Source organism: Prinia subflava, chromosome 8 (genome assembly GCF_021018805.1).
Source record: "Prinia subflava isolate CZ2003 ecotype Zambia chromosome 8, Cam_Psub_1.2, whole genome shotgun sequence".
Taxonomy (NCBI): Eukaryota; Metazoa; Chordata; class Aves; order Passeriformes; family Cisticolidae; genus Prinia; species Prinia subflava.
The window spans coordinates 24,666,984-24,685,841 of NC_086254.1; the positions used below are offsets into that span (position 1 = coordinate 24,666,984).

The 18,858-nt window shown below is 47.0% G+C and overlaps 1 protein-coding gene across 1 annotated transcript in view; it reads right to left on the bottom strand.

Moving 5' to 3' along the window:
- Nucleotides 1-14,365: 14,365 nt before the first annotated feature.
- BMP7 (bone morphogenetic protein 7) overlaps nt 14,366-18,858 on the bottom strand; it is a 39,382-nt gene continuing 34,889 nt past the window's right edge. Inside the window, exons 4-7 of the mRNA XM_063404217.1 lie at nt 17,136-17,333; nt 16,160-16,236; nt 15,429-15,539; nt 14,366-14,966 (exon numbers count right to left, since the gene is read on the bottom strand). Of these exons, the coding sequence (XP_063260287.1) occupies nt 14,817-14,966; nt 15,429-15,539; nt 16,160-16,236; nt 17,136-17,333 (536 nt within the window). The 3' untranslated portion in view covers nt 14,366-14,816. The remainder of the gene's footprint in view (nt 14,967-15,428; nt 15,540-16,159; nt 16,237-17,135; nt 17,334-18,858) is intronic.

Here is an 18,858-nt window from a genome sequence, read left to right on the forward strand (position 1 = left end):
GGACACACATTTTGCTGGATTCACGGAACATTAAAAACTATCATATCCGAATTGACTGACTGAGTTCACGTTACCTCTCCAAATTGCCAGTGACCACTCTGCCTCAACATCAGACCTCGGGTTCAGCAATCTCGCTCCAGGGCCCTTTTTAAGTACACGGCACTTTTTTTTTTTCCCCCTAATAGAGATTGATTTAGTGTATGTTTAATGGCCCCATAAATCACTCAACATGCCCAACTCGCATACAAATTCTGCCAGGAAAAAAAAAAAACAAGTTTTCAGGGAAGCAGATGCCTGGTTGGTGGACCCAATTTGCCTTGCTCCCTCATGTGCACCAACCCAACATTTCAGGAACCCCTCGTAAAAACTCTCTGCTCTCCCAAGGCTGCACCTTGGTCGTTCTCTTACCATGCCAAACTGGGGCGATTCGAGCTCAGCCCTTTGGATCAGCAATAAATAAATTCATTGTGAGTCGCAGGGCAGGAGGAGCCGGGGCCTTGTGCCTGCCCTTGTGAGGATCCATTGTGTGCAAAGCAGCGCGCTATCGGATGGCGTGGGTCATTTTTCATTGCCCCACTGAGGATGCAGCTCAAAGAGGAGGATTATAGAAACTCATTTCCTTTGGTTAGGGAGGGGGGGAGAGGAAAAAAAAAAAAAGGAAAAAAAAAAAAGAGTTAACATTCAATAAACTGGAGGGCTATGACGCAATGTGGCCCTCAGAACCTTCCGAGCAGAGCTGTTAATAGCTTCCTTTCCCAGGACGCGGGTTTGCCCCACTCACTTATCGACTTTGATGCATTAGCAAAAGAAAATATCAACCCCTCATAACTCTCAGAAATGATACAATACATCACTTAAAAGTAAGCTAGGATCAACACGTTGTTAACTGTTTGATCTCTCGAGTCAAAATTAATGATAGGTGTTTTGCACACAAAAAAATGAATGTTAAAAGCCTATTTAAGCTAACTAAAGACATCCCTACAACATCAGGGTTGAATTGGAGGTGATTTCCTGCAATGCAGCTGTTATAAGTTTATCAGTCTGCGGGTGGCAGTAACCAGTAATCATAACCAGATTGCAGAGGGGTGGGATGGAACTTATCTTTAAATAGAAGATCTATCTAACTAACTAACTACAGAAAGCTGGTTGGGAACCAAGTCCACAGTATTATTCACTAGAACACCCAAGGGTCTGGGAGAAGCCAGTTTTCTGTATATTTTAAAGAAATGAAATGATTCTGAAGGTTTAACTGCTAGGCAGGGAGAAACCAAGGTTCATAATGATTAACAGCAGACCTCCTGTGCTCTTGTACTCGCAGCATTTACACAATGATGATAGCTAATAAGAAATGGCATTAAGAAATGACTTCAGCTTTCTCCACTGAGACGTTGCCATAGGCTGTTGATGAACTTTCAGCTCATTCTCTTGTGACATGGGAAGGAAAGATCTGAAATGCAGCGTATACTTCAAGCAGAAAAGAGATTGAAAAAATTCCAAGAAACCTCTGTGAGGAGCCAAAGGGAAGCGTTGCACTGCGAGACAATGCCTCTGGACAATTACAGCCTGTTAGTTTTAATGCAGCTCCAATTGCTTCCGTCTGCAGCTAATCTGACCACTGGAAACAGGCGCTTTTGCAATGCCCTTTAATTTTTCTGATTTGTGTGTGGGCGGTATCTGTTGGTATTAATGTGACTCTTTTCCGGATTGAATTAGGGAAAACAAGATGAGCTTTCAAAGGAGCCTCAGCTTGCTTTGAGAAAAGTGAACAGCAGAGCCCACGTGGATGGGCTGGGTCTGTCCCAAGGGCAAACACAGAAAGGAGGGACAGAGAAGTCCCAGGGATCCCCAGATGTCCCCAGCAGCACCTACAACCTTTTTTAGCCATCTTAATTTTGCCAGGTACTCCAGCTCCATCTTTAGGGCTGTGGATCCCCACAATCCCAGCTTTCTGAGTCATGCAGATCCACTGTTTTCCGTGGATGAATGAGTGCCTTAAACAGCTCATGGGTGAGCCAAAAATCTTCTTCTATCCCTGCAGTCAGACAAATAGTCATTTTGTTTTTAAACTGACCATAGTTTGCAGGAGGTGCTGTGTGAGCCTTTCCCAGATCCAGCTCCCTCCCCTTGTAGGGATTGTCTTGTGCCTACCCTTACACCTGGCTTATGGAAACCACAGTTCTAGAGAAGTTCAAATTTGGTTTTATTTATGAGGAACAGGCTGAAAAGTGGCAAATACAAAAGTTCTAATAAAAATGAATGTATTTTTAAAAATTTTTCACACAGCTTTCCTGCAAATTCTGCTGCAAGTTTAAACCTCAAATAATTCTTCCCCGTGTCTGACATCTGTACATTATTTATACAACACCTTTTTCCATAGAGGTTTTTTAATTATTATTCCAGAGGCGGTTTTGAGTGGAGAAAAAGGAAATTATTGATAAAACTGTAAATTTGAAATACATTTCAATTTAGACCCTTATCCATTTCCAGTTACTTTTTTGTTTTCCCAGCCTTACTCAACAAAACCTCTTAATTATTTCTCCATGGCGATGGGATCAGCTCGCTCCGTTCCTCCCCCTGTGAGGCCTATAAAACCCTCAGCTGGCAGATCTGCCTGTGCACCAGGCTGAGAGATGTGACACATCACAAATATCTGCAGAGGATAAATTTTCCTTTGGACAGAGTATCAAGAGGCCCCTGCACTGCCTGCATGAGGACAGGTGGATGGGGGCCAAGCACTCCCCGAATTTTTTATTTGCTCTCAGGGACCCTGGTGGGGGCACCTGGGCTGGCAGGACCTGTGGCCACTCTGTGCTTGCCCTTCCTCTTGTCTGCTCACTGTGGTCACTCCAGACCCCTGGCCACAGCCTCTGTCCCCTGAGTGCAGTGATTTATGTCCTTTACAGCCCATCCCATCATGCCCATTCCTTCTGAAATTCTGCAAAATTAAAATTGTCCAGGCAGGGAAACTGTGGCACTGGTGGGTGAGGCCTCCTGCTCAGAGCTGTGCACTGGAAGCTGTGAAACAGAAATCAGGACTCCAGCTCCTTCCACATCATACCCAGTTATGTCTTGTTAAAGGACAGAAATGAGAGTGGAAATGATCAATATTCAATATAGGAACTGGAGTATTCAATATACTTCTGCTGGAGTAGGCTCTGAAATTCCCTGATGTAAATCACTCGAGTTACAGTAAGGGCTGTGTTGAGACCTTGTGTGGTTTGCTGCAAGCCTTGGACTCACAACCCCTGTTGAAGCACAGCCCTGTGCAGGTGTGGGAGGCGCTGCCCGTGCCTCTGAGCTGGAGGAAGATCTCTGCAGGGAAGGGGGGACTGGCACACACCAGGGAAGGGGCTGGGGCACTGTCACTCACCCCTGCTGCACTGCAGAGTGCTGGGCTCCCAAATGTGGGACCCAGATGCAGAAAGAACAAAGAGCACATTAAAGCGGTGCTGATGGCTGCGCTGTGGCTCTGAGGAAGATGCAGAAGTGCCTGGGAGGCTGACACAGGGCTGGGCACAGCCAGCAGTGGCTTTTGCAAGGCACATGTGAGGGGGAAAAGGTTTCTGTGCCTCCACCAAACCTCCCTGTGAGCAGCCTGGGGCTTGTGAGACATGCCTGCACACCCACACACGTGGGCAGGGCTCCCGAGCCCTCTGCAGATGTGGGGCCCCCCATCCTTCCAGACCAGCTTGGGAGAGGATGGTTTTGGGAGCAATCCTTGCTGAAACGAGCCATGAGATGTGAAAAAATCTACCTTTGTTACACCAGGCTTTCCAGGGCAGCAGTGATTTCACTAGGAGCTCCCCACTGCCCATCTGGACATGTAAAACACCCAAAACATTCTTGGACACCCTGATTCTCTGGGTCAGCCTGGAGAGGGAGAGGGGGACAAGACAGGCAGGTCCTTCCTGGTCCCCACAGTGATGTAGGGTAGAAAGTGCCCTTGCAGAGGGGCCAGGTGTGGGGTGGCTTTGCGTGGCCCCTGAGAGGCTGTGTGAGAACAATCCCTGAGGTGAAGGTGATCACCAGCATGGGTGATTGCTAATTAGTGAGGTCTTTGGGGATGAGCCTGGGAGAAGGGCAGAGAGAGGCCTCTCCATACTTCAGCCATGTCACATGGGGGAGGGACACAGGTGCCTCCTAACTGAACAAACTGATGGGTAAATTATCACCACATGAGGTGAAAATCAGAAGTTCCCAGAAAGGGCTGAGTTTTGTGGGATTTTGAACCAGTCACTGAGAAACTGAGCTGGGAGCTGGAGATTGCTTAGAGAGGCCAGGGTTTGTCCTAAGGAGGGAAAGGTCTTGTGGCCTCTGGAATTTTGGTGACTTCAGAAAGGTGCATGTTCTCTTTTCCCTGGAAGGACAAAATGCTGGTGTTACCTTGATGTCACAGCCTACTTCTCTTGAGAAGAGTGCGTGGAGGAAATGAAAAAGGTGACCTCTGATGCTGGAGAGGTAAGATTTATCTTTTGTAGTCCTCAATAACACGATGCAGTAGTTTGCAGTGTCTGAGAAAGGTGTTTGCATTGATCACTGAACAGGCTGCAGCTTGGAACAGTGTGTGAATCCTGGTAGAGGAGATTCCGTGTACTGTTTTTAGAGCAACGTTATTTTAATTGTTATTCCAATGATGTATTTGCTCTGGCTTCACCTTCTTTTTGGTCCTGACCATGGCTGGGGCTGGTTGTGACAGAAGCAATTTAGGCAGTGGCCTCACTTGTTGTAGCTGGCAAAATTTGGCTGCTGGCTCTGTGTGTTGGGCCTTGTTCTGCTGCCACCCACTCTGCTCCACTCACTGCCAGGGGTGAGCACAGCACAGAGCTGGGGGCAGCTCCTGCAGACAAAATAATCCTGGAATTGTGAATTTTGTTGCTGTAGCTTGATCTGTAGGGAAGAGTGGGTGTCGCTCTACCCATGGAGGGGACCAAAAGCATTGCTTGGAACCAGGGGTGCAGAGACACAGAATGAGGAGAGGCTCTGCCTTTGGAAGCTGGTTTGCCCTTGCCCTCAGGACAGCAGAGCTCAGCTGCAGCCCTGGCTGGAGCGATCCTGCTGCTCTGCAGCCCTGGGTAGGGCTGAGCTCCATCCCAGAGCAGGCTGAGCCCAGCTCTGAGTAACCTGACTGGAACAAGCTCTGCTTTGATCTGGCAGACAGAAGCCTCCAACAGCTGCTCTGCAGCAGATAAGGGCAGGCACTCTGCAGGCTGATGGTGTTTGGAGATCAGTCCCCAGGATGGTGTGCAGCAGGCCAGGTCCCACCTGCAGCTGGGACAGGGTGTTGGGGAAGGGACCTGTCTGCTGTGTGCAGGGCTCAGGTGGGATGGAAATGGATGAGCCTCTGCTTTGTCCTTCTCTGCTGTCCACCCACAACTCCTTCCTTGTGCACAGGCTGGGGGGAGAAGCTGTTCTTGCCAGTGAAATGTGTGAGCTGAACCTGGAGGTTGCTGTAAAGACTTTTTTTTTTTTTTTTTTTTTTTTTTTTTGGGTTGGTTTTCCCCCCTCTCTAGTGGAAATTTCTTGGTTACAAACTCCTGTCTCACAGGTTTTTAGTAAGAAGTTCCTAACATTTATTATTCCAAATAGGCTCACTAAAATGCTTCTTTCTGCATTACTTGACTTAAATGTTGATTTCATCTTGAGAGAGAGGGTGATGTGGTTTGTGCAGCCCTTTGGCCTTTGTGTGTCACACATTTCTTGACCCCTGAGCTGACAGCTCAGTCCCCTGTCAGCGATGCCAGCCCTTTGTGACAGCAGCCCTCGGAGCTGGGGGCTGCCAGAAGTGTGGGTGAGACTGGAAATAACCTTTGCCTGTAGTCAAAGGTAGTCAGGAGTGGTGGTGGACATGACTTCACCGTGCCCGCTGCTCAGCATGAGTAACCAGTTCCATGCACTTCCATGCCAACCATTAATTTCCAGATGCAGTGACTAGCACGGTGTTTTCCATTTCCAGATTGTGTTTGTACTGGCATGATTTGAAATACTTTGTAATTACAGTGGTTCCTATAGTCAAACTGCTAGAGCCATGCAGGGTGCTTAGAAGTTCTTCTTTAACCAGCAATTTTGGTAATGACAGTAATTCATATAATCTCTCTTTGTGGCCTCGTGGCTTTCAGAAGTATAAGCCTTTTCTTTTAATTCTTCAGAGATGTAGCCCTATCTCTATACATAGCTCAGTAGATATCTGGTGTTCTAGATGTGTTAAACTCCGCTGAGGAATTCCAGTCCCATCGCCACAAACTTTCTGACGTTGCTGCTGCTGGAAATGCAGTTGAGTAAATGGCAGAAGAAAATGGAGTGGGGAGGGGGATATGGCAATTTCCTCTCAGAGATGAGGGGGCCTCAACAAACACAACTTCAGGCAGCAGAGGAGCTTCACTTTGGCTGACAACTCACAGCACAATAAGCAGTTTTGGCAGCCAGATGTGACAACATCCTACTGAACAGGGAAAATCCTTTAGTTTGGGGAAGATGGCTGAATCCCAGAGCTGCTCCCATTTACTGGTTTAGAGCAACAGAGACACTTTTAAATTACTTGAGGGAGAAACTGCTCAGACAGATCAGAGGCAGACATCTCCCTCCGTGTGCAATTAGATGTTCTGCCTCCTTTGAGAAGGGGCCAAAGCAAATGGGAAGCAGCAATTAAGGCAGACACCAGGAACGAGGACCTAAAGTACAGGGCACAGTGTTTATCAGCTGTTGCTGCACGGAAAAGGTCTTTAATTTGACTGGGAAGAGCTGTAGCTCAATATTTTTGTGAACTGATTAATTGTTATTTTTCCCAGAAGATCCTCATGTGTGCTGGGTGGGAGGGACAGATGTTGATTAAATGTAAACTTCTCTGGAAATGTGTGTGTGACCTCTGGCATGTTGTTCATTTACACTCCCTTCAGAGGCAGGGAATAGAGCTGGGAAGGTTTGCCATGCCTCTGTCCAATTAACCTGTGTATTTTCAACCAGGGCCTCACAAAACTGGGGGATCCTGAACCTAGAACAAGCCCCTGAGGTCACTCTTCTCATACTGGCAATAAACCACCCCAAATAATTTGCTTTTTAAGCTGTAGGAGAAATAAATGCAGTTTCTGGTATGCGAGGTCTGACCTGGATGGTGACAATCCTTGGGATCTGTCCCACCTCTCCATTTGCTGAGAATATTTCAAGAGCAGGCAGGTGAATCACAGACTTGGTGCATCCCTGTTCTTCTACCTCTGCTGATAAAGGCAAGGAGGACACTTGAGGGGACACCAGGCTGTGTCTGACACATGGTCTGGAAATGAAGCCAAAGCCACTCCACATCCTGCAGTGCAGCAGAGAGGTTTTTCTTTTCATTTTCTGAGAGGTGCTGCAGCAGAAAACCAGATCTGCTTCCTCAAGGCCTGTCGTTCCCATCTGGAGAACATATTTGACCCGTGGGCTTAATTTGCTGTCAATCTCCCACAGCTCCCAGGAAGGAGCCTCCATCTCTTTTTAACTTGAGGCTGTTACCTCTTGCACCAAAAAAAACCAGGTTTCTCAAGGCTTGATCTTGAGGCGGATGAGAAACATGAAATAAATAAATGCGAAATACAAATATTTTCCTCTCAAACTGACATCAATAAAACCTCTTTGAAGAGGGAACGCTTAGCAAATGTTAGTTAATAGGACTGTCATTGGGACTCCACTGCAAAGTGCAGTGAGTCACTGGAGACACACGTCTCCCCTTGGCTGTGATTTTTCCTTATTGAGCATCTTGTTCTCAGCTGCTACCAGAAGCAGGAAATCTCTCAAAGCTGTGAAGAGCTGATCCAGTTTGTGCCTTGAATTGGTTGTGCTTTTCCACCTACTCCCATGAAGAAGTGCCTTGAGGGGGCTGCTGCCATTCCTGACCAAGGAGGAAATTTCAGGGCTTTGGGACCCCCTGTCTCTATCAAGTGTGGTCTAAGCACGGCCCCACTAATGTAGACTGTGAGGAGCTTGGGTTTTCTTTTTCCTGTAAACCAAAAATACCAACTTTTTTTAAAATATCTGGAAATAAACAGTTACATGATCCACTGAAATTCATAACAAAGCACAAATTGAATCCTTCATGCTGTGTAACAGCCATAAATAAAGGCTTTATGGCTGGGAAGTTGTAGGCAAAGCTCCAGCAAAATCAGATTTATTCCCTCCCCACCGCCTGCACTACAAGTCTCTGGAAATGGGGGTTCCAAGGGCTCTTCTGACACCACATTAACTGAGCTTCTTAACCAGACTCCCTGCCAGTATTTACAGTTCACATTCTGTGCATGCTATGTGTGTGTATAACTGCACCAGCTTTTACAGTTGATTTCTCAGTAGTCATGTGAAACCAAAACAACTGATGGGCTGAACTTGGAATCACTTGTGCATTTTTCTGATTTAGAAGAAAAAAAATCTGCCTTGGTGTTAGGGAAAAGATCTCCTGGTTAAAGTTGCTCCAAGTTGATGGTGGCTCAATCTCTGTGAGCTTTGTGTTCCTTCTCCCCAAAACTGCTGGCTGGATTTCCAGGGGAGCCCTGCAAGGTGGATTTCAGAGCTTGGTTGTACAATTGCAAAGGCAGTAGCTGAACTCTTTCTTCCCACAAAGGCCTGGCCCTACCTCTGTTTGCTGTTTCCTCTAAAGATTAGCCCTGAGGTGTCACAAAATCCGTCTTTGGAGCAATTAACCAACCCCTAAAATTGCAGTTCAGCCGGGTCATTCCCTGTTAAGGAAGAACAATTCATTTCGATGGATTTAAGAGCTGATTTCTCACTTCAGGAGCCAAAAATAGGTCAGCAGTGGCAGTAGATCACTGTGAGAGGTGTATAAACAAGAAGCAGAACTCCTCAGTCAGTTTTGGATTAGTTGATATGTTGGGTTGCTCTCCTTTCTTGTGAGCTTAGCATGTAGCCTAAGACAGAAGCTAAAATAATGAATCTATTCTCATTAAGCAATTGCCCAAATCTCTGTTTTTAAAGAGTCTGAGTAGTGCTTCTGTCTGAGGCAGAGATGTGGAGCCACCGACTGCTCTGCTCTTGTCTACAGCTTGTTCTAAACACTGAACAAAATGGCTTCAATCGTTGGGACCTGAGGAATGATATCTTTGAGCTCTGATCCTTCAAAACTGAATCCAGACACTCAATGTCTCTGCTTCCATGTATTTTATATGAAGCACCTGACACAGCAGCACAAATACATGGGAATAAATCCAGCAGCCTGCAACTGTTCTCCTCCTTTAGGCAAGTCCAAAAAGTCACTCTGCTGGTGTCACCATCAGTGTCTGGCCACTGCTGGGGCTGTTGCCCACTCTGGGCCTTAGTGGAGAGACCATGCAATGGAAGGGAAGGTTAAAAAAGCCCCTGTGGCCCTTTTTGCACTCCACCACCTCAGTGACATCCCAAACGTGCAGTGCTGCTCTGGAAATTCAGCACAGCCCCAACGTCCTGGGCTGGAGCCCCGGGTGCTGACACACTAAAGCACAGCAGACCCACCGAGCCCCTGGCATCCCCTCCTCTCTTCTTGAGAGCTTCCTAAAATAAACCCATCAGGCCCAGGTTATCAGCAGCACAGAGGGGCTCACTCAGGAGTCACTTCAGCTCCAGGGAAAGGGTCTGAGCGTGGTTTTAATTATGGTTTTAATTACGGGCAGGGGGCTGCAGTGGATGCAGACACTCACCCCTTCCTCCCCAGCCCCAGACACAAATGCCCCATTCCCCAAATTGCTGCTGCCTGGCCTGGGACTGGGTTTTATTGCAGACAAGCAAGGCAGTTCTTTGAGGTGAGGTTAATTCAAGCCATGTAGAGCTTGAGCCTGCAGATGGTTAAATGCTAAACCATGCCTGCAAAAGCTGGTCAAGTGCAGAGTTGTCTTTCTAAGGGTCTGTGGGCTAAGGCTGAACTCCCTTTTTTTCCTCAATATTCCCCAGTACCTTTCACTGGGGGAAAAATTTGTGAAGCTGGTGAATCTGTCTGTGGCTTGTCCGGTTTTCCTTTTAAATACAAAGCCAAACTTAAGCTGGTTTAAGATGGTGCCATCTTCATTTATGGAATTAATTCATAAATGAGGATTCTGTTGGAGGAAACAACAGATTTATCCCAAATTGGTAAGCCTCACAGTACCAAGAAACATCTTCCAAAATATTAAAATTAAAAGATCTCTTCCTATTGCCTGGTAAATGGACCCTGGAAAACCAGCCAGGAAACAAATCAGTGTATTAAACCTGTTATCCTAAACTTCTGGTGTTTCTCAGCTGCTGATTTAGGGGTACAAATTCCACAGAATTAAGCAGAAAAAGGGAATTGATATTTTTATTTAAAACAGAGTAACTCAAAGTGGCCATAATAAGCCATTTGTGTTGCTTTTGTACTCGGGTAATGAATGACTGTAGTATAAAGTGCTCCTAGTTTTTGCCTCCAGGTCTTGTCAATCATTACCTGATAAATAAAAACTTCAAACTGGCTCCTTTTAGCTTAATTGGGCAGAATTTCTCTCTGAAGGAAGGTTGAGTACAGAGAATAATGTGTTTGTGGCAGCAGTGGGAGTCAGCAAGCAGGGTATTTGGATGGAAGCACACAGAGGATGTGAATTCTGAACCCAAAAGATGAGACTTTGGGGATTTTTATCCAGAAGATTCTGTTCCCATTGCAGGCAGAGCTGAGGGACTGAATCCAGCAGCAGAGGGAATCCTGCAGCCCCTGGCCATGCCCTGAGCTGTGCTTGTGCAAGCTCTGCTGTCCCTCTCTGGGTTTAGGCTTTACAGCTGGCACTCCCATAACAATCAGGATTTTTAAATTGCACTAAGGCTTATTTAAACCATTATTTTGTACCATATGAACACTGGCAGCAACAGAGGCAGTTTCCTGCAGGAGGACAAAAGATTCTCATTGCCAGCACTGGAACAGATCTGAAACAGCTCAATTAAGCAAACATAACATCCTCAAAGTTTGGCCTGAAAGGAAGTTAAAATAACTGTTCTATAAAATGCCCTAAATGTGCTTTAAAATTTACTCAGATAAATCTAGCTGTTTGGAGGCTGGTTCACCAGGGGTTTATGGCAGTGTATGTATTCCTGTCGAGGATTCCTCTTCCAGAACAGTAGAAGAGGAGACAAAGCCACAGGGGTGCTGCAGACCAAGGGGAGGCTGCAGCCAGCTTGGGAACGGAGTTTTGGCTCCCAGGCTGGGAAAGCTGCTCCAAAGCCCATCCAGCAACTTGTGTGTATTTGTGGCAGAGCTGGAAACCAGCAGATATTTCATGATATAAGGCTGGATGTGTTGAAGTCGTAGTAAAGCTGCTGCTGGCTGCAGGACTGGCCCTGCAAAGCTAAAATAATTATTTTTTTCTTTCTCCCCTTGCTGGCACCACCCCTGCCTTACACCTAAATGAAGAGAATTGGGACCATAATGAGAAATACCAGAGGACCCTCCTTCTAAATTTAGCCCAGGCCTACCGAAGCTGAGTAGATCTCGTTTTACATCAATAAAAGACAATAAAAGTCTTTCCACTGATGCTTTACTGGACTCAGAGCAGTGCACAAAGCAAACTTACTTACAAATTTCTAATTGCTTGAGGAAAAAGGCAGATTAACTCCCAAATGCTGATGATTTAATCCTCTGGCCCAGCAAATATATCTACGTAAACTGGCACAACTCTGCTCACAGTTCGAAGTAAACAAGAACCCCAAAATTGCTGTTGTGCCCCAAAGACAATGCTCAGTTAATAGAGGGATTCAGACCATTATTTTTTTTCAGCTGCCTCCCTAGCAATGCAGTGTGGTATCCACAGTAGGAAACCTCATGCCAGCAGCATCTCTCAAATATGCTAAAACAATCTAAATTAGAAAATGTCAGCTTCTTGGCTGATGTTCCTTTGGAGTTTCTTTCTTCCTTTCTTGTGCCTCTATAATTTTATTGGGATGACTAAATCTCTGAACTATGTTAGCAGTAAACAGAACTAATTTACCCCCTGCCTCTTTGAAACAGCTGCTGACAGCTGCACTATAATTCAATCACGGATCTTTGCAGCACAGACTGCAAAACACATCCATATTTTTGCTATTCTTCCCTCCCTGTTGTACTTGGACCGAAGGAGCTGCACCAAATAATGACATGTGACAGTTTTGCCCGTACATAGAGACTGAACTGCATGAAAACAGAGGCTCAGGATGAGACATTGCCCAGCCAAAAGGGTTCTTTGAATAAAAGGAGAATAACCACACAGATACACAATGTCATCGGGATATCTTTTGTAAAGTTGCAATGATTTATTTTACTGGTTTGTACAAAAAGGCTTCTGACAACTGCTCTATGAAAAGAACCAGAAATGTGTATGCATTTTTGCCAACTGTTAATAAATATCTTCTTAAATAAGGAAACAAATGTGTTTAGGAACCCAGAATCATTTTTCCTGCATGTGATTGAAAAGGAATTCAGAGATGGAAATAAATAATTCTTCTTCCGCTTGTGACAACTATTTACATAAAAATGTACAAACAGTGAAGCTGATGTTGAGCCTAGCAACAGAAGTCCTGTTTTTATGCTTAAAAACAACAACAAGAAACCAAACCCAGAAACAATCCCCACATAATATTTAATATATGAATCCTATACAGCAAGACACCGTGGTCCAAGTTAAAAATGCAATACACCAAGGCAGTGACCACCAACACTGAAACACCCGCAAGAGAAAAATAATCCTTGGCTACTAAACAGTGGAAGTTCAGGCATGATTGGCTTTTAGCTTTCTAGGCAGCACCTTCCCTTCCTTCAGGAGCTTTACAGAGGCACTGGTGGATGTGGGTATACAATGTCAGAAGATGCTCCTGCTGTCTGTGTGATTTCATCCCTCACTCTGAACCAGGGGTGCAGATTTGGGGTTGATGGTGGATGTGCTGTCTCAGGCTCCAGCAGAGGAGGGATTTTGGCTTCAGCTGCTGTCCTGCCATGGCTGGCTGTGTTTGCCCAAGGTCTCCCCGTGGGGAGGTTTGCTGGAGCCTGTGCAGTGCCAGGCTGCTCCTGCAGATGTTGGGGTGCCAGGCACATCTGGCAATGTGGCAGCTGCTCACCAAGGCCCCTGTCCAAACTCTACCAGTGTCACGGATAGATTTCCCCTTTCCCATCAGCCTCATCCTGCTACTGAGAAAATTGCTGGGAAAACACCAATTGACTTAAATGAGATGAGAATTAGGCCATCAGAAAGGAGTTTCCAATTTATTTCATAGACAGTAAGGGTTTTTTTTTTCTTCCTTTGCTTATTCTTTTCAAAGTGAGGCATCTGGTCTGGATTTGATCTGTGACTTAAAGGGAGAAGAGCAGCGAGTGAAGTCCAGAATTTCATTTATCTTCTTTCTCTAACTCTCCTCTAAGGCAAGAGGTGGAGCCAAGTCCCCACTGTGGCTGCATGGCCCCCTCTGCTCACTGAGCAGAGACCCACGGCATTCAGGATGTCCTGGACCCATCTGTTGGAGGTTTAGCTTTGTGAAGTTTGGAGATTTAAAGCTGGATGTGCTGGACATGATCTTTTATTGGGCATTATTTTCTTTTTATCTCCCTGGAGAAATTTATGCCAATCTGCTGTGGTGCTTGCCAAAGTGGGGGATTGGTTTGTGCTGGGTTACTGCAACTGTGTATTCTTTGCAAAAACTTTAACTGAGCCTTAATTACTTAAGTGTGATGTTTGTGTAACCTGTGACTTTAAAAGAAGGAAGAAGAAAAGCCTTGAGGGGACGTTTTCTTGCTTCAGGTTCCAGCTTCTTGGTGGCCCCGGGAGGGGATGGTTTTGGGGTTTTTTGAGGGGCAGCCAAGAGAGCAGGGGGTTTATCAGAAGCACTGGCCCCAGGAGGGAAGGTTTCCTTTCCTAGCTTGTTCCCAGCCTGTGTGGGCTGGGTGTGCATCCCAGCTCACAGCACCTCCTGCACTTGGGTGTCCACGCTCTGGGAGCAGTGCTGGGCTGGTTCAGTGGAAGTCAATGCCATTTTCCACATTTTCCACACAGCAGCAGGATCTTTAGCTCTGTGACTGCTTAGACCTCAGCTAAACATCACGTTTGATCCCTGCTTCTCAGCATTTTGCTGCTCTCCTGTTTCAAGTTCATAGCAAACTGAAATACTTTCTGGCTGCAAGAGGAGATTTCTTTCCTTGTTGATAGGAAAAAATACACCCCAAAATTCTCATTCTTTGATGCACTTTTCTTCAATTCTTTTCCTTGCTAATTGATTTTTTTTTTCTTAGCCTAATCTGTCCTTTGAATTTCTGTCAATCCACATCCAGGTTTTGCTACTGTAGTTTAAAACTGGAATTTGCATGTAATTCATCCTTGGTTTTGCTTATGAAATTGAAGCAGAGGGATGGAAGCAATAATTCTCTAACAAAATACCTGTTCACTCCAGGTATATTTTGTTCACTTATTTTATTGCAAACCGTGTTACAGGAACTACACACACTTATTAGTCACAGCACAGTCTCACCTTGGATAGATTACTACTGCTTTACTCACAATCAACACTGGTGAGTTTGCAATCTCCAGAAAGACTCATTTGCAAAAGTATGTACTGTAGGAGCCAATTTTGTAAGCAGATTTGGTTTTAAACGGTTTCTCTGGCTTGTTTCAGTTTACAAGCTCATTGTCTGTAATAAACTAAAACAAAATGTGTTCAAATGCCTCTTCAGATCCAGAAACTGTTCCATTGTCTGAACTTTCAGAGGCCTGGTCCTAAAATGGTTTGGGACTTTTTTAAACCCATGGCTGGAGCACCAACCTTTCCCCCTCCCCCACACAGCCACACAAACCCACTCTTTACAAATAACTTTTTTTTCTTTCTTCTTTCTCCTTCCTACAAGTCTAGTGGCAGCCACATGCTCGTACCACCATGTTCCTGTATTTTTTTAAGATAACATTGGAGCTGTCATCAAAATAGAGCACTGAGATGGCATTGAGTTGTGTGGGAGCACAGCAGGGTTTCGGCACAGTCTCTGGGTTTATAAAGTGAACCTGGGGAATGAAAATAGAGGAATGTTAAGGTTTACTTTTCCCCTCTTCTCCCCTGTATTCTTCTCTCCTGGGCAGCCCTCACTCAGACAGTAGCTGTGTAACTTTGGGATTCACTGACCCCAAACCCACCTTTGGGGAGCAGGGAGTGGATCCTTACAGAGCTTTCCCAAGAGCTGCTGACAGTGGGTCTCAAGCCTTGCTCCTTCCTCCCCGTGCAGTGGGACTAAACCCCATTGCAGTGCCTGTCACAGGGCCCTTTCCAACCAGAGAGAGCCTGCAGCAAGGACAGGCTCATTTCTGCCCAGCTGCTAATTCAGGGCCATCACCAGATGCTGCAGGCACTGTGAGAGCTGAGGCAGATCTTCCTTCCCCTGTCAGCTTGGAGACCCTTTGGCGCATGAATTTATCTCTGAGCAGCCCCTGCCAGCTGTAAGGCTGTGCCAGGAGGCAGGGTGCACCTACCAGTGTCTGTACAATGGCGTGGTTTGTAGCATTCATGTAGGAGTTCAGGGGGAAAGCACATTCTCCTTCACAGTAATAGGCAGCGTAGCCCTCCGGAGCGATGATCCAGTCCTTGATTAAATTGAAGCCGTTAGGTTGTGGAGAAAGACAGAATGTAGTGAAACAAAAAGCCAACCAGCACATAAATCTAAACATTCATACATGCACAGACATTTACAGTGGCCTGAAAAATAAAAATCTGCCCCCCTGGCCTTTCTAAAGCTCTCTTCAAGGCCTCTAAAGTCCCTGCTCTTCCTGGAGGGACACATCCCACATTGCAGATGTGCCCACAGAGTGGCTGCACATCTGGCTTCAGCTGTTTATCCATTCAGCACTGTCCTGGCTGTCCACAAGGATCACTTCACCCAGCAACACAATGCAGACACAAGTTTTCAGAAAGGAAAATGTCTTTAACCAGGTCCCAAAAACCGGGTAGATGAAATAGAGAGCCATGAGTGCCTTCAGCACTGCCAGATGACCTGCACGGCCACAGCTCCCCAAAAGGACCTGAGTGTGTTGAGCTCCCAGCCAGTCTCACACTAAATATTTGTATTCCCAACCGAGCAGAAGCACTTCAGCACATTAAAGGCAGCATACAGCATCTTTCCCCTCAGGATTTAAAACAAAAATCCCAGTTAGTGTCTGGATCCCACTGCTGCCCTTGATCAAAGAGGTGCCCAGGCAGCCCTTACCTGCCACCCCAGGTCCCTGAAGCTGACGTAGAGCTCGTGTTTCTTGCAGGCCTGTCTCTGGTCACTGCTGCTGTTCTCTGTGAGGGGACAATGGGTTTGGCCATGAGGCTGGGCTGCCCCAGCTCCCACAGACCTCAGCAGGGAGCGAGGCATTGCTGCTCCTCTGCTGCACTTCGGTGCTTGGGGTATTTTTCAAATTTGGATCAAGAAATCCCTCAATTTACATTGCTTCAAGGAAACATTCTTTCTTCCTGACATTTTTGGAACAACTCTAACCCCACACAGCTTCAAACCAAGGGTGGACCAAAGGGACAAAAAACAGATAATGTGGGAGAAACCATTCCCACGTCACCCCACACTGGTTGGAACTCTGGAAGCTGAAAATTTCAGCCTTTCTGTGCTCAGGGGCACTGACCCTCAGGCAGGCACTACATCTGACCTGAGGTCATGGAACAGGCTTCCAAAATTGAGTGACAGCACTGGGGTTGTGGGTGTGGAGTTTGAATAGAAGTGTGTGACATCACAGGGTGGAAAACTTAGATTTAAGATTTTTAGTATATAGTAGTATATGTGAAGCAATATGGAGGGTTTTGGGCAGTGTCTAAGTTCTTCTTCACCTTTTTCTTCCTGGGTTTGGGTGTTTTCCTGTTGTTGGTTAGTAAAGTTTGCATTGCAGACTTCAAGTGGTTAGTTATTGGGTTTAAAGTAAAAATAATTTAGGTGGCGTTTTACAATTGGACAGATTGTCCTTGAAAAGACCTTCTAGAATAGAGAGGTACTCCATTTTACCTCCATTTTCTACCTTGCTACTCAGAGCTCACAACTCGTGAGCCTGTAACACAGACAAGAATTAATCAACACCGAGTCCGAACGTGAAACCGCGACTCCCGCAGTTCCCAGCTCTAACACAAAGAGGAAAAGAGGATAAAAACCTCACACACACCCAAAAGCACAGAGCCAGCCTCCTGTGCTGTACCTGCAATGTTGGAGACCCGGAAAGCCTCCTGGTTCTTTGGTGTTTTGGATCTGTTCTGGCTCCTCTGCTTGCCGCCCGTGGAGCGGATGCTGCGCAGGTGCACCTCGGTGGCCTTGAAGAAGGCGACGGTGAAGGGCTGCTTGTTCTGGGGGCCGTGCCTGCCGATCAGCCCCGCCAGCTTGGGGTTGATGCTCTGTCCTGCAAGCACAACAGGCTGGTGAGAGGGTCTGCAGCAGCTCTGCCGGCAGCCAGGAGAGCACAGGGCAGAGCTGCTGCCTGCTCAGGGTCACCCCTGGGCATGGCATGCACCCTGCAAGGACCTGAACAGGATAACACAGGACAGAGCTGCTGCCTGCTCAAGGTCATCCCTGGACATGGCATGCACCCTGCAAGGACCTGGACAGGATAATGCAGGGCAGAGCTGCTGCCTGCTCAGGGTCACTCCTAGGCATGGCATGCACCCTGCAAGGACCTGAACAGGATAACACAGGACAGAGCTGCTGCCTGCTCAAGGTCATCCCTGGACATGGCATGCACCCTGCAAGGACCTGGACAGGATAACACAGGACAGAGCTGCTGCCTGCTCAAGGTCATCCCTGGACATGGCATCAAACCTGCAAGGACCTGGACAGGATAATGCAGGGCAGAGCTGCTGCCTGCTCAAGGTCATCCCTGGACATGGCATCAAGCCTGCAAGGACCTGGACAGGATAATGCAGGGCAGAGCTGCTGCCTGCTCAGGGTCACTCCTAGGCATGGCATGCACCCTGCAAGGACCTGGACAGGATAATGCAGGACAGAGCTGCTGCCTGCTCAAGGTCATCCCTGGACATGGCATGCACCCTGCAAGGACCTGGACAGGATAATGCAGGGCAGAGCTGCTGCCTGCTCAGAGTCACTCCTGGGCATGGCATGCACCCTGCAAGGACCTGGACAGGATAACACAGGACAGAGCTGCTGCCTGCTCAGGGTCACTCCTGGGCATAGCATGCACCCTGCAAGGACCTGGACAGGATAACACAGGACAGAGCTGCTGCCTGCTCAAGGTCATCCCTGGACATGGCATCAAACCTGCAAGGACCTGGACAGGATAATGCAGGGCAGAGCTGCTGCCTGCTCAGAGTCACTCCTGGGCATGGCATGCACCCTGCAAGGACCTGGACAGGATAACAGAATCACCTTTAGGAAGGACGTTGAGGGTCTTGAGGAGAGCAACAAGGCTGGTGAGGGGCTTGGAACACAATTCCATGTGAGGAATGACTGAGGGAGCTGGGGTTGTTTAGCCTGGAGGAAAAGAGACTCAGAAGTGACCTTATCTCTCTCTACAGCTCCCTGAGAGGTGGTTGTAGCCAGGTGGGGTTGGGCTCTCTCTCCAGGCAGCACTGAGAGAATGAGAGGACACAGCCTCAAGCTGCACCAAGGGAAATACAGGTTGGATATTGGGAAAAAGTTTTTCACAGAGAGAGTGATAAAGTACTGGAATGATCTGCCCGGGGAGGTGGTGGAGTCACCATCCCTGGATGTGTTTAAACAAAGACTGGATGTGGCACTGGTGCCGTGGTTTAATTGAGGTGTTGGGGCTGGGTTGGACTCAATGATCTTGGAGATCTCTCCCAACCCAGTGATTCTGTGATTGTGTGAACACAGGGCAGAGCTGCTGCCTGGTCAGGGTCACTCCTGAGCATGGCATGAACCCTCCAAAGACCTGGACTTAATGGGCAAAG